Genomic DNA, 16,239 nt, shown 5'->3' with positions numbered 1-16,239 from the left:
TATTCATGCTTAGGTCCTTTAAATAAGGATACATCTTAAAACCGAGCAACTGTATCATTTTGTATTACACTGAATAACATGCTAACTCATCACAAAGTAAACTGGCCATCATGTCATAGAACAAATCAAATGGCACACAAGGCAACAATGGTTCAGTTAAAGGTTTCTCTCCAACACAGTTATCTGCATCACCATAAAAATCATGCTTTTAATTTAAGGCTAGGATGAACGCGGAAATCATCTAGAAACGGAAATCGTTACAGTGAGTCACAGTCCTCTGCCAATGCAGCACACCTGATAGATTAGCCCATATATCATCCACCTTACAATATGGCCAACAGAAAGCACATATGCCCCCATTACACATAAACATAAATTCCCACAGGACAAATTATGGGTAAAGGGATAAAAATATACATACTAAAGGCAGAGTGTCATCACCACCTCAGCATTTTTATGTTACTTAATAAATACATTGGAGGATAGTCTAGGCAAATAGTGAGGAAGCAGGAATGTACAGACTCAAGCTGTTCTGAATGAAGATGGAGCTTAAAGTCACAAGAATCCAATAGCACTATCCTACTCGCGCAAAGTTTCAACAGCTTGCAGAAAACCCATTTCCATCCTTGCATGAGTATCAAATCCAATACTTTGATTCCTCTTGTGCAAGCTGTTCTGCAAGACATTGCACAAGGTTTTTCAAAACTCAGTAGAATTTCATTAGACTAGGTGTTGCTTGCAGCACTTATTCTGCTAGTGGTTGTATAAGCGCAAGTGGAATGCCACCTCTTGTCATTTGTAACCAATGGCCTTACACAGTAACCAATGGCGTCATTCCGCAAATGCAAATAGCACTAGCGGAGCTTTGCCAAATCTTTCTGTCATGCAAGTGCTTGTGCATTACGCTTGTGCAGCCGCTTGCACAGCCACTTGCACAACAGCTTGCACTACTGTGTTTGTGCAAACATAACTTTATTTGGATTCTCTTCTTGCACATAGTTCAGAACCTAGTTTCCATTAGCACAATGTCATTTGTACTAGTGGAATGGCACAGTTGGATACTGCCCTGCACTAGCATAATGTTGGATATAACCCCTAGTATTACACACACACACACACACACACACACACCCCAATATCTCCTTCCTACCTCAGAAAACACATAGTAGCCCATTCCACACTTGACACAACTTGATCTGTTACAGCTGGAAAAATAAAGGAGTTTTAGAAAGGACTAGACAAATGCATGGAAGATGCATATATTGTCAAATCTTCAACAAGGAAAACAAAGCACCCACACTAATGCTTAGTGTTTCTTCAATATTTTAATCTGACAGTGGCTGGAGATAAGCAGCAGAGAATGGAATCATCTTAATTCTGTATGGAGATGAAACTTTCTGGTGTGTTTAGTTTGGAACATTCTTGGAAGCAGGATATTATGCTGATTTATTGACTGATTTAATAGAACAGTAAAGGAGTTGTGCTGGGCCATGGTGCCCTGACCGAAGGCAGTATCTAGAAACAACTGAATCTGCTAGAGCGGGGCACATGAACAATCCTCACAGGAGGCAATTGTGGGCAGTGTTTGTTTGCATAATCAGAATTGTGGGGTACCAGCCCCCACTAAATGGGGAGTGAATGCATATTTACCTCAAAGAAGACATTTGCTGACCACTTATAGGCTGCGTATAAAAGCAAGATTCATGCCCTGTGCACAAAGAAATACAAGATTCTGAGCTTTTAACTGCAACCTCTATTTCTACCCAGTACTTCCCTCTTCGAGTATGGCCATTTTATACCTCCGAGAAAATAATCCTAGAGATGGAGGAAGCCCTCCAGAAGGGAACCCAAGTAGTGTACAACTGAAACATCCGTTTAAAAATTATTTCATAAACCAATGTATTTGTAACACATACATTCTATTTATTTGAAACTAGGGTCACCATTAATTGAAAAAATATTTGAGAGAAAGGAAAGGAATATGAGCTTTCTGATGTTTTCATCACTGGGAAAAAGAGAATACTCAATAATTCTGGTTTTACTATGAAACAGGATCCTTGCATCAGCACCTTTCAAATATATACAGTATATATATATATATATATACGTATGTATGTGTATATGTGTGTATATATATATATATGTATATGTATGCATGCATGTTACTCACAAATACATTCGAGCAACATCTATCTATTCATAGTGTTCACACACACACAAAAGTTATCAGGACTTGGAGATCAGTCACTTTGTATCTTCTCCAAAAGCAATGAGATGTATTCCTAACTGACAGAACTTCAGCTGCCACCTTCTATTAAGCTCCACTATTCAATTGTAAGTCAAACTCTGTTTGCAAGCTGCGAAGTCTACTGTCAGGAAATGTGACAATAAAAATTAAATGGAAAGTACTGGATGAAATAAAATTGTAAAAATCTGTCACTTATGCAAAACAGGTTTGCATCTTGAATTACTCAGTCCTGCCGATTCAGAACTATATAAAGTATAACTAAAGCTGCTTCAGGGGTTGTTCACTAAAGATTATTACAAGGCCAATGGATTCCAGAGTGTTTCAGCCACACGCTGACTACTAGGTCACAATTGTTTTCAGGGAATTCTCCACTCTGCTGACCTCGGTATACCAGAGAGATAATACCCTACCTTCTCTTTACACAGCTATCTATGCTGAAATCGCAAAGAAATGAGCTTTTGACTTTACCACAAGTTATTTTTATTTCAACTCACCTCAGCTTCTAGTTCACCCTTTTGATGTCCAAACAAAGTGAGGATGAAGTAAATCAAGGGGGTTGTTATCATAGGGAAACAGATCAAGTTAAAAAACACAACATCAGGGGAAAGCAACGTTAGATATGGTGGCCTGGCCCAACATGCCAATCCATGTGTTCTTTTGCTTCTAAGCCTTGACTATCAGACACAGGACCCTCTCTAGCAGTTGCTGGTCTGCAAACTTACCAGAGAAGTGCAGGACTCCACCTGCCCCTGCTCCCTCACCTTTAGCCTTCTTGCTAGGGGGAAGCTGAGTTAACCAGGGGGGTGTTTCCACGACAATAGAAGGAGAAGCACAGGATTTTTAAAAAAGGAATCAGCTTGCTGCGCTTTGTGCCAGGCAGGGCTCCATCAGTAAAAATCGCTTCACAGAACATACTTCTGGGTGGGGGTAGGTTGGAGTGAATGTCATCTGACTGGCAGGGGCTGCTCAACCAATAAGAGAGGCTCCCTTCCTCCCCCTTTTCTCCTTTCTCCTGAAGCTCCAGATGCACCTGCATTTCAGGAGCAAGCCTCGTTGACCACAATGGCAATTACTTCTGAGTAGACACACATATGCTTGTGCTGGGAAAGATGGGGGAGGAGAACACAGGGATGGGAAACCAGCCCCCTTTCTAACCCGATGCTGTGCGGGATCTCTATAACGAAGGTGCGAAGAAGTTACTTCCTAAGGCAATAAACAAAACAATGGAGAATCAGAACCTCGAGATCGCGCTTGAGAGCATTTAGGGAATTTGTGCTTTAAACTGTGCCATTTCAGTTGTGCAGGATCTCTGTAAATTCTGATGTGGGCATTCAGGGGACAAGCCTCATTGAGCACAATGGGAGTAACTTCCAAGTAGACACACATATGCTTGTGCTGGGAAAGGGTGGGGGGGGGACAGGGATAGGAAACCAGCCCCCTTTCTAACTGGATGCTGTGCAGGATCTCTATAACAAAGGTGTGAAGTAGTTACTTCCTAAGGCAATAAACAAAACAACAGAGAATCAGAGCCTCGAGATCATGCTTTAGAGCATTTGCATGCAATTAATTACAGAGTTTTAATTCTTTAAGAAGTGTAAAAATAGTTCAGTACTGGAATCATGCATAAAGGAAAATTGGAATCACTGGAACAGTGCTTTTGTTTTTAAAGTCAGCTAACCAAAGTACTGTTTCTGCTGCATTAAATTTGTGCTTTAAACTGTGCCATTTTAACTGAGGGGGATCTCTGTAGCTTCTGATGTGGACACTCGGAGACAGGCCTCATTGAGCACAATGGGAGTTACTTCTGAGGTGACACTAATTGGTTTGTGCTTGGAAACACAGGGACAGGAAAAAACCCTTGACCAGGTCACAGTGAAAGGCATACCCCTGGGCAAGACTAGCAGACCCAAGGTCAATGTGGGGGTTGAGGCATAGAACAACTATACCATTGAGAACCTGACTTGAGGGAAAAAATTGGACTTTAAGCAGTCTCAGAAAATCCAGGTTTTCCGTGATAAGCTCCGGGGTGGCTGCTGCATGGCCACGACGTCATGTATTCCTAACAACCACCAAATGCAGCCAACTCAGAGTAAATCGCTCATGGAGAACCCCCCCCCCCAATTCTTTGAGGATGAAGGACGTGTCTATTTTTATACTAGAACTTCAGCCTGGTAATTAGCAGAAAAATAATATGAAAAACATGTACAAACAGATATTAAAGAAACAGGATTGAAATATACACAAAAAAGGACTCTTGTATGCTTAGTTCCTCAAGGGTTTGAGAAGGTTGGTTAAGACTTTCCTCTTCCAGAAAGAGTTGTAAGGGTGGGTGCTGCAAAAAGGATATGTTTTCAGTGTTGTCTATTGGTGTTTTAAATTGATTTTTCTAGTGTTTCTTTTTATTGCTCTCATCTTGTGACCCACCCTGAAGGCCCAAAAGGCTGGTAGACATGGTCAAAAGGAGAGGGAAGAGATCAACTCTATGTGTTCTCTTTGCTGCCCCTTACACTTAGAACTATCTCCCAAAACTCTTGTCTGATGCCACCATTCTCTCTTATTTCAAAGCTCTTAAAACCAACCTCATTTATGAAACTTTGGGCTAATCCTCAGATGAAATAAAGCCTAGCATTTGTTTTAATGGTTTTTAATGTTTGTTAACTGCCCAGAGAGCTTCGGCTATGGGGCAGCATAGAAATATAATAAATTAAATGAAATATGTAGCTGAATTTGTTTATATTCATCCCTTGTTAACCTTGCTTCTGCTCTCCCTCTCTGTACAGTTACTTTTGTCCCTTCCTTTCCTTGACTCCTTCCCCTTGTTATCTCCCCTCATTGCAGAAATTTAGATAACCACCTTGGGGAAGAGACTATGCTTTCTCTTTTGTGCTTATGTTACTCAGTAATATATCAGAAACATTGTATCATAGAATCATAGAGCTGGGAGGGACCTCAAAGGTCATTTAGTCCAATCCCCTGCAGAGAATCCACTACTACAGCATCTCTGACAGGTGGCCATCCAGACTGTGCTTTAAAACTTCTAATGAAGAAGAGTCCCTCACCTTCTGAAGCTGGCTTTTCCACTGTCAAACAACTTCTACCATCAGGAAGTTCTTCCTAATGTTTAGTCACAATCCTTTTTCTTTTCATTTGAACCCACTGGTTTGGGTCATACCCTCTGGAATAACTGATAACAGATTTGCTCCATCACCTACATAAAAGCTCTTCAGATATTTGAAAATGGCTATCATATTGCCTCTTAACTGTCTTCTTCAGACTGAACACACCCAGCTCCTTCAACACTTCCTCATAGGACTTGGTCTCCAGGCCCCTCACCATCTTTGTCACCCTCCTCTGGACATGTCCCAATTTGTCAATATCCTTCCTAAACTGGGTTGCCCAAAACTGGGACACAATACTCCAGGTGAGATCTGACCAAAGCAGAATAAAGTGGTAACAATACTTCCCACAATCTGGACACTATACTTCTGCTGATGCAGTCTAGAATTGTATTAGCATTTAAAAACACCACACTGCATTGCTGACTCATGTTTAGCTTGTGGTCTACTAAAATTATGAGATCCTTATGTCAGGCCAGTGTCACCTATCCTGTACTTATGCAACCGCTTTTTCCTGTCTAAATGCAGAACTTTACATTTATATCTGTTAAAATTAATTTTGTTCATTTTGGCCCAGTACTCCATCCTATCAGAATCATCTTGAATCCTGTTTCTATCTTTTAAGGTATTAGCTACCCCAGCTGGATGTCATCTGAACATGTGATGAGCATCCCCTCTACTCCATCCAAGCCATTAATAAAGATGCTGAGCATGGGGCCCACGACAGAACCCTGCAGCACTCCACTTTTTCTCCAGGTTGATGTGGAGCCATTAATGAGCACTGTTTGAGTACAGTCCATCAACCAGCTACAAATGATCAACTAGGCAAGCTATATTTATCTGTTGCCTGTGTGTGAGCAGTAAGTATGTCAGTTGGGAGCTCTAAGGGATGCGGCCAAGCAAAGGCTAAGCCCAGGGTAGCATTCTTGGCAAACCATCTCTACCTGCTAGAATGGCTTGTCTGTGAACAGTAGTAATGGTGTCCACCTGTGGATTTAAGGGGCAAACTATTAAGGAGCAACTTATTTAAACTACAGAAGCCCAAGCCTGGTATCCAAAGGCCCATACAACTAGTTTTATTATGTTCTGAAATTTTGTAAGGGGTATAATTTATCCTAAGTATAGAATGAATGAATGAATGAATGAATGAAAGAATGGTAGTTTTGTGCACCCATGGGGGCTTTGGACTTGAGTATCTCGAACAACGGGACCCTATGACACAGAACAAACCTCTTTTAAAATGTTGGGCATTTTCAAAATCAGTTTCCAGCAAGGCATGAAGGTATCCTGTTTAAAGAAAAAGTTTTTGAAAAATCCAATCACCAGCCAGCTGAAAGGAAAGGACAAGAATTGTGGAAATACAGATGAAATGTGGTGCCAGCTGCAACAGACTAAGCTGATTTAAAGGCAACAACAGCTGTTCAGCTCCAGGTTTTAATAACAATGTAGCCTGGGACAGAAGATAGAACATAGAAAATTTTGCCCAAAATAGAAGTTTGGTTATGTAATTCTGATTGAAAAACAGAAATAGTAGGTTATATAAGCAGAGGTTATAAGTGTATGTATGTCATGAGAGTTATTGATTTGTATTCATTTATTTGATAATAATGTGTTGATGTTTGTTTGTTTATTTAACATCTTCTACCACTTCTTCATCACCAAAGGTAATCCCAGGGTTGTATATATAAAATTATAAAAAAAAGATAACTATAAACATTAAACGGAGGCATAAAATCATAATGGTATGTTTAATTTTTATTTAATAAATAATATTAGCCTCTGATAGCTCTTACCCTTCTTTCCTTAACTAATTAGCACCTACCTTTCATGTTTCACAGATTTTTTTCCCTTCTCCTTAGAAGTCTAAAATGTATCAACAGTATATGAGGTAGCCTGTGTTTGGGAGGGCACACCCAGAGGTACTGCAAAGCAGGAAGATGGCATTCATCTCTCACACTTAACTTGAAGCCTGCATTGCTCCAAGTTATTAAACTGTAGAACCATGCTGCATTTTATATGCAGATTAGATTGGATGACCTAATAGATCTTTCCCATCTTTTATTTGAAGGTATAATTCAACACCAATTCTAAATGAAGGCTCATGAATATTACTTATTTCCTACAATTTGTCACTGCTAAATGGCTGACAGATAATTGACTACTCATTAGTTTTTTGATCCCAACAAGAAAGGCCATGACCTTTTGAGTCATTATTAATTAGCACTATTTATAATGTTCAAAGCAGGAAGAATGCAGGAAGGTTACAAAAAAACTTGTTCCTGGATGGGAGCCACTCAAGGGGGATATTCGCATTTTATATCATATGAATGTATGAAGCTGCTTTAGAACGCACCACAGCATCAGTCCAACTAACTCAATATGATGAACGTTGACTCTCAACAGCTCTCCAGGGTCTCAGGAAGAGGTCTTCCCTAGCCTTGCTAACTAAAATGCTTTTCACACAAATGAAACTGAGACCTTCTCTATGTCATACCTGTGCTCTGTCACTCAGATACAGCCCCCTCCAAAGAACAAAGAAGGATATCACAATGTCATTGCTAAAAAGAATCCAGCATTTCAAGAGTTCACCCGAGTTATTTTGAATGTGTAGGATTTCTACAATTTCAAGGTAGGATGGCATCCCAGGAGGCAAACGAGTTCATTCTGTTTTTCTTTAATGCAGCAGAAACAGAACTTCATTATCCTTGAATAATGTTGAGCTGACTTTAAAAAAAACAACAACCATTCCAATGACTCCAATCTTCCTTTATGCACAGTTCCAGTACTGAACTATTTCTACATTTCTTGAAGAATTAAAACTCCTGTCTGTAATTAACTGCATGCAAATGCTGAGTTGTTGTTTCTCTTTTAGAAAACGACAACTTATCTGAGTAGAATTATTTCAGAATTATTTTTTAAACAAACCCTTTGAAAAGCACCAAATGGTAAATATCTGACATGTAAGAAATAGTCCTGCAGCCACACAGATTTCTCTTAATAAAGTTTAACATTAGGGCTAAAGGGTGCAACCACTGAGATTGGAGCTTAGCAGTGGGTGTTGGACTGCAGCCAGAATTCATACTCACAACAGTGTATCAGCATTATTAAAAAGGACATCACACACAGGCTTCGTTCAAGATTCATCTATAAAATGGCATGGTATGCTAGGACAAACTGACACTGAGCACTGTAGAGGATCTGTAAATATAGCATTCCCAAAGCTGACTGAGCATCCGACCCAGACTGGTTCCAGATCAGGAAGGAAAACGTGCCTTTCTGACTTCCTCTGCACATTGGATTTCTTTGACTTCCCCTGAAACTGCTCACCCAAGTCAGTATTGACTACCTAAATCAAGGGTCCCCAACCTTTTTGGACCCGGGGGTACATCCCCACATTCTGGACCTGTGGGGATTTAAGAAACTGCTGTGAGCAACACCACAAAATGGCTCCCATGGAAGATGTGGCTAGCAGGGGCTTGGCTAGCCAAAAGAGGTGCGCGTGTGTGTGTGTGTGTGGGGGGGGAATAGCGAGGCCAGAGGCTGGTAAGAAGGGAGAAACAGCAAGACAAAGGCAAAGAAGAAAGAGTGCCACTAGAGGCAGCGGGGGTGGGGTGGGAGAGAAACAGTGAGGTAAAGAGGTGGAGGAGAGAAATAGTGGGGCTAGAGGCTAGGAGAAACAGCAAGATAAAGGGAGAGCAAGAGCAAGGATAGGGGCTAGGAAGGGAGAGAAAGAAGGATAGAGATGGGGAAGGGAGAGAAATAACAAGGAAGGGTGTTGGGAGAGAGAAGGAGCAAGGCTAGAGGCTAGGAGTGGAGAGATAAGGGAAAGAACGACAGGGAAAGGTTTATGTAGATGGAAGAAGATTGGCTTGGGCCAGGAAGCAAATCTTTCCTTCTTTTCTTGCCCAATGAACAGCTGATCAGTGGCAAATTCAGGAACAGGAAGGAGAACTTGGTGCCCTAACATTTTTCAAGGTTTTTAAAATTAAAAATAAACTTTTGGAGGGGGTAAGGAGTCGAGAGCTTTTTGGGCACTGTTGGAGGTCTCTGTGGGTGCCGTGGGTGCCATGGTAACCATGGGCACTGCATTGGGGACCCCTGACCTAAATCCTCTCTGCATGTTTTCTATTCTTCCACCAAACCATTTCAGACCATACAGCTATTGGTGCGTACTCTAAAACACGTACCTCATTTCACAATAACTAATGGAACTTCACAGGGAAGTCAAATCTGATGTCACAGGAAGGTGGTGAAAAATGATGTGTGATCTCTTATTATACATTTTCTTACTTTTGTGTCTCACAGGTATGTTGTGGATTATTTCAAGCCAGGATTACATTTGTAGGGAGGCAGTTTATTTTGGATGGACCTCCCATGCCCTTTTTATTGTATTGAGTTGTGAGTCACTCTTTGCCATTTATTTTATAAAGAAATACTTCAGAAAATCAAAGCAAAATGTAATTCTGGCTTTTCTGGTGGGAAAGAAACAGGAGCTGATGTAAAAATGGGCAAGCTGATGTAAAATGTTGCAAGGCATGACTTCACCATCTTCTTGTTATTTAAACAACAATCCCACTCCCTATTCCATTTTTAGTTTGTTAGGCTTCGATCTCACTTGTGAGTTGTAGCAAATATTTACATCTATGAAAATGTATACTGAAAATGTTGAGTGAAATCCAATGTTGCATCAGTGGGCCTTCTGCTTGTATGATGGAACTTTCTCTTCCTCTTCTCTCTGCAACCTTACGTGCTCCCCCAAATCTACTCCCGAGTGTCCTGCAACCCTCCCAAGCAGATGGGGGGGGTTGCAGGGGGGAAGGGGAATCACTCCCTGCCTGTTCTGTTGACGGAAGCTTTCCATCAGCAGAGGGGCATGACTTGGATTCTGCCCATTTCCTATAAACCTGAGGAGTAGTATTCCTGATGTTAGGAGCAAGCCAGCACTGTTGTTGCAAAACCTGTGATTATTTCAACAGACCTTGCTCAGTAGCACCAGTGTAAGTGGGGAACTTGCAGCAGGAATATGTCATAACCTCATAACTGGAGATTTACATTTGCTTCCAGAACTGCTTCATATATTATATTTTGGTCTCGGGAGCCTACTCCACACAAAAAATTGGGGTCCTGTCCATGTGTACTTGCAGACAAAAAGGACAAAAGAAAAGAAAGGATTAATACACATGGATACCATACATAAATCTTATGCTTGTGTACTGTTGAATCAAGAACGGGCTCCCATGTACAAAACATATTATCAGCCCTCAGATCCACCATGTGTTTATTTTCTACAGAGGCACTTAAAAAATAGCTGCTGGCACAGTTAAAAGGATGATGGATTTCCTCTGTCCTAGATATCTGTTCCAACAAAGTTGGGCTTATTTAACCTACTCACCTTCGCTGTACGTCCAGCGAGGAACGTGGGGAGACAACGCAACGCGATTGTCACTTGAATTTACATCCTTACTCTTTGTTGGCCTCAAATTATCAAGTCCTTGAGGGCTATCCACAACTGACAGAGTTTCAGATGGAGAGGTACCTTTCCAGAGATACGCAGTCCCTAAAGATTCTGTTTCCAATGTCTGTTTTTTATTCCATTCGTTCTCCGAGATATCTGCATTCCAAATTGCCTTGAGCGGTGTCTTGCTATCCCCTGGGAGCTTGGTCTTAAGTACTTCTGTGATTAGCTTTCCATTAGCTAAACCATCCACTCCATCTGGCGTTAAAGTGGGAGAACTACAATTTATATTGAAAGATACAACAGACCTATGAATTTTTTTATTCTTAATCTGAGGTTGATCCACAGGCACTGAGAGAGACTTGTCTACATAATATATTGTATTTGGGCACTGCTGGGAAATACTGAGGTGAACACTTGAAGTGAAGGAAACTGGTGCTTCTTTGTTATGGCTCTTTCCTGGGGGGACCATTCTGTTCTCTTTGTTATCGGTGCTAGAACTCCAGTCGCATTGCCCCCTGCACAGTTGTGGACAAGGTTCAGAAACCTTTATTTCAGTGGCATTTTGATTTTGACAACATCCTTGAACATGCAAAGGTCCACAGAGCTGATCTAGTCTAGTTATATTTGAAGCAGAAACACTGTTCGTGAGCAGCTTACTTCCCTGGCATTTCAGACAAGAAAGGCTTGAAGCATCCACATGTATTTTAGTCTTAGAAGGTGGAATGACTCGCCGAGCAGTGATTGTGATGGAAGCAAAACCTTTCTTCTGGTTATGACATTGTTTTTCCTCTTTACTATCAGAGTCTGTTCCAAATATATTGTCATCTGAAGAGATCTGAATTCCTAATCTTCTGGGAAGCAATATGAATGCTCTATTAATGTTGACTGAGCTATGATTAGCCAAAGATTGGTTCATGTGATAAGCATCACACTGGTTGATTACAGACTGCATAGGGAAAGCAGCCGTACTTTCTTTTGATTTATTCTCATCAATCATCTGTGAAATGAGTATAGATGAAATCGTTTTTGTATTTTGTGATGGCAGAGAGTCCTGCAAAGGAAAAGAGATCCATACATTTAAAGTGCTCTTTACTAGTAACCCACAGAAAAATTATCTCTAAGAGGAGTTTGTGATAACATCTAATCGTTTTATATGAAGTTTTTTGTTATGTTCTACTTCCCACAGTTTCACTTTAGGCCATTTTTAAAAGAAACACGGAGAAAACCAACTCAGAAATGCCTCAAAGAGCAAGAATGAAAATATGACCAAATTCATGTGCAAATTATACATTCACAGGGCTGTTTGTTTGAATGATTAATTGATTTGCTTAGTTGGGTATATGGCCTTGTGTTTGTTTAACAATGTATGTGCCAATAGTAACTGTCAATTTCAGATTATAACCTACACCACACAGCGCCATCATGCCGATCTGCTGAAATATGAAAGCCCTCTATGCACTTACAGCCTCCAAATGAATTGCAAAATGAATTACGTAGGTGGACTGCGATTTTCCGTATAGCGTTTCTGTGGGAGGTGGGTCAGCGATGTTGCACAAAAGCATCAAATATGACTTGCAGGGGGAGAATTCTTCCACTCTGCCTCCCACAAATAGCACACACATACTTCTATGTTTATTCTGGGTCCCATTCATTTCATTAGCAACTTATTGTTTAACATGTCTTGGCTGCACAAAAAATCCTTAACAGGGAGACATATACCCAGTACTGATTAATGGTGACCTAGAATTATGTTTTTTACTATGACGATCATCATTTCGCATGACACAAACAGGATTTCCTTTAGACAATGCAGTTACCCTAAGATTGTTTTTTTCTATATACAGTAGTAGTAGTAGTAGTAATCAATTAACATACTGCACGAACTATCCAATAGTGGAAAACAAAGTTGATCAATTGGATGCAAGCAGAAAAATGTGTATTCATCAGTCATTTCACCTTTATGCTTTTGGATTCATCCCTCCCCACAATCCTGTAATTCCCTCTGCTGAAATATAGCATAAATTAACAACAACCAAACAAAGTAGGGTCTGCATCAGGATATTTGCCTTTATTTCACTGTATATTATACAGTGAGCTGTATTTCCTTTGTGCTTATGCAGGTTCTTCTTTTATGCTGGCCACCCAACATTTCCCCCATTTTTACTTTGGTGCAGGCAGGCCAATCTGGATCAAGGCTCTAGAATGGGGGATAGAAGCAGACCCCATGCACCTATTCTAGAGTAAACATGAGACAAAAGCATAGGTGCTAGATAGGATTTAAAGTAATGTTTGTTTTGGCCAGCAGTTCACAATGGGTGATGGTGAAACCCAACCGTGCCTTGTATAAACCAACCATGCTGTCGTAGGCACAGAGCTGGAGCAAGGAGCTCAGTAAGAGCTGTGAACACAGCAAAGGTCTGGGAGGAGACCAGTCTTCCTGAGTAGACCCGTTCTCCTGAGTAAACCCTGGGTGAAAGAATCTTCTGGCAGTCAGGCAGGTGATCCACCAACAACGTTGAGCATCCCACCTGGTCCATTGCTGCCAGTGCTCTGGAGAGTCATGGGATGAGGGAGGAGAGCCAGGAACCACAGCAGGGCTCAGGATGGAATTCTTTGGGACCTCAGGTGGGCATTCTTGCAATGGGATACCTCAGGTTGCCCCATGTCTTTTGTAGGAGTGGGTTTTGCTGAAGACTCTAAATCCTCCTCCCAAGAGGTCTCCCTTGGGCTTGGGTCAAGCTGACACCACCACAGAACATGCCCCAGACGTGAAATGTGTGCATTTGTGTAAAAATGTTTTTAAAATAGTAGTAGCTGTGGAGGACTCCAATCCATATTGCGACTGGGGTGTCGAGGGGGGGGGGGTAATCCTTTCCTTTCATGCCATTTTGATAACACAAATCAGCCCTCAAAGCTGCTATTTGCCCCAGGAGGGAATCTGGTATTTATGCAAATAGCAATTTCCCTTTCAGATCAAAAAGAAGTTTTGGAAGAGATGTTTCATTGGGACTAAGGAGTTGGGTGGGGGGAGGGACTAACCCCTCTTCCAGCTCAGGACACCTCACAGCTCAGTTTTAAAAATAAATAAAGATACACTGACGTCATCACTCATTTACCAGATCTCTACTTTGTTCCCAGTTCTATGACAGATATGCAGAGGGAATTTGGCAGACAGGTCAATGTAGAAACAACTGTATGAAAATCACAAGTTTGGAAAAACCACTTGTGACTTAGTTCTGTCAGCTACTAAATACAGTTAAATGTAAACTATCATATAGCAAACATTGGAACTGGGTGTCAGATACAGGTATTAAAATGCTGAATATTTGATCATTGGGAAATTAGCTGGAATATAGCCAACATCTGCAAAGGAGAATTCCAAGGAGAACTTTCGGATGACAGTGCATGTCCATTCTACATAAAAATGGCCCCAGAAAAAAGGTGGCAACACTCCCACTTTCAACTGAACTTTTCCAGTTATTATAATCCACTGAGAAATGATGCTGTGCGAGTCCCACTGAAACGAATGGCAGGACCAACACTTATTTGAACAGGACTTATGCCAAAGAATTTCCCAGTGTGTTATACCCAGTGGCTATGATCTAGAGGAGTGTAAAGGAAGATCCACATGTTCAGTTGTGGGGGGATTTTCTTTTTCTGAATAGTGTTCCCTCTCCTTCCCCTCTCCATGCTGCAAGATGCTTCTGAAATTCCCTGTTTAAAAATCAGCATTCAGTGCAGCATTAAAGGGTGATGCAATGCAGTGATGGGGAGGGTGGGGGTGGAGGCAAGGAGGTGATTGGAAAAGAGCAGCAGCAAGTCCAGCTGTATGCGTGCAAATCCTTAAGGGGCTCCTTGGTTCACTGTCCATAATCATTTATAGTATTGTGCTGCCTTGTGCAGTATTTATAAAACTATAGCAATGAATGAGAAATCCATTATGGCAGCAAAGTTTAAAGCAAGAAAGGAAAGACAGAAACACTACCTCTTACAAGCAAACAGGATTCTAAGTGAGAAGATTATTATAACCATTTTTCTCAGCTACAGAGCTCACACACCAAGTCATAGAGGGCAGTTTGCTTAATTCTGATTGTCTTGCTGTGAAAGTGGAATCATTAGGGCTGTTTACATTGTGTTAAGCAATGGTAAATTATTATTTGCTAATTCTGTTATTGTTACCCATTTGTTCACAGAAGTTATCCAGACAGCCTTTTAACTGGTGGTGCCTACAAGCAGGTCCTGAGGGTGACACCCACCTCCCCATGTATACTCATATGAATCACTCTAGGAGCTAGCTTTGCATGCCAATAGTCACCCAGTGATGACCAATAAGATAGTGTGGAGCATAGCAAGATGCCACTGCCAGTGAGTAGGGACTAGGGATGTACGAATGACTTACCTGCCGTTCCGGTGGGGGGGGTGTCCGCGGGGGGGTAGGTGATCCGTCCCTCCCCCCAGAATCCTTGCCGGCCGGCTCTGCTCCATGGCAATTCTGTGGAGCCGCCGGCCAGCTCCGAAGCCCCAGCAATACAGCCACCATTGCCGTATCGCTGGCTGGAGTGACGCACTGCAGACGCAATTGGCGTCCGGCATAGCAGACGCCATTTGCGTCCCTGCTCTTTGATGTGATAGGCTACGTAAATCTTTACGGGGCCTATCGCACGAAGGCAAATACGCCATTTGTGTCCCTGTTTTTTCTAGGGATGCCAGAGAATTCCGCCATGGATTCCAGTGAGGCCCGATTCTTTAGAATCCACCCCCCCTGGAATACATGGAGGAACAGCCTCCTGCCCCCCGCCCCCCTGCGGAATCCCCCTGGGATGACACTTACCTGGGGCGGATCCAGCAGATCCGGTGGCGGCGGTTACAGCGGCGGTGGCAGCTCCGGCGGCCGGTCTCCTGGCCAGCCGCAGCCGGGCTGCTGCCATCGCCATTGCCGTCCTTGGCTTGCAGATGTTGGCTATATTCCAGCTAACCCCCCCCCAATGGCCGCCATTTGCGTTCCCTATTTTTCGCCGATTTATCTTACGTAAATATTTATGTAAGATAAAACACCGAAAAAAGGGGGAACGCAAATAGCGTAGTGGGCGCTATTTGCATTCCTTTATTTTTCGCCGTTCTAGCCTACGTAAATATTTATGTAGGCTAAAACGGCAAATAAAAAAGGAACGCAAATAGCACCCACCACGCTATTTGCATTACCCTTTTTTTCACCGTAATAGTCTACGTAAATATTTACGTAGACTAAAATGGCGAAAAATAAGGAACGCAAATGGCGGCCACCGTAGCTGCTGCCATTTGCGTACACCATTGGGTTTTTTTGCCCAGCTGTGATAGGCTACGTAAAGACTTACGTAGCCTATCACGGCTGCCTGGCTGGACGCAAATGGCGGCCACTACGGCGGCCACCATTTGCG

At 42.0% G+C, this 16,239-nt stretch overlaps 1 protein-coding gene across 4 annotated transcripts in view; it reads right to left on the bottom strand.

The window, feature by feature from the left end:
* The window catches only part of C3H10orf90 (chromosome 3 C10orf90 homolog), a 357,993-nt gene that overhangs the window by 85,020 nt on the left and 256,734 nt on the right, over positions 1–16,239 (bottom strand). For all 4 annotated transcript variants that reach the window (XR_014788775.1, XM_084841447.1, XM_084841445.1 and 1 more), the window contains one exon: positions 10,757–11,873. Coding sequence is in view for 3 of the 4 variants with exons in the window: in XM_084841447.1 (XP_084697573.1) it covers positions 10,757–11,873 (1,117 nt within the window). In the remaining variant the exon portion in view is untranslated. The remainder of the gene's footprint in view (positions 1–10,756; positions 11,874–16,239) is intronic.

Source organism: Heloderma suspectum, chromosome 3, assembly GCF_057233095.1.
Source record: "Heloderma suspectum isolate Gila_16-S chromosome 3, 16-S_ref, whole genome shotgun sequence".
In the NCBI taxonomy this organism is placed as follows: Eukaryota; Metazoa; Chordata; class Lepidosauria; order Squamata; family Helodermatidae; genus Heloderma; species Heloderma suspectum.
Note: the sequence above shows the minus strand (reverse complement) of the source record. Positions and strands in the feature narration are given on the sequence as shown.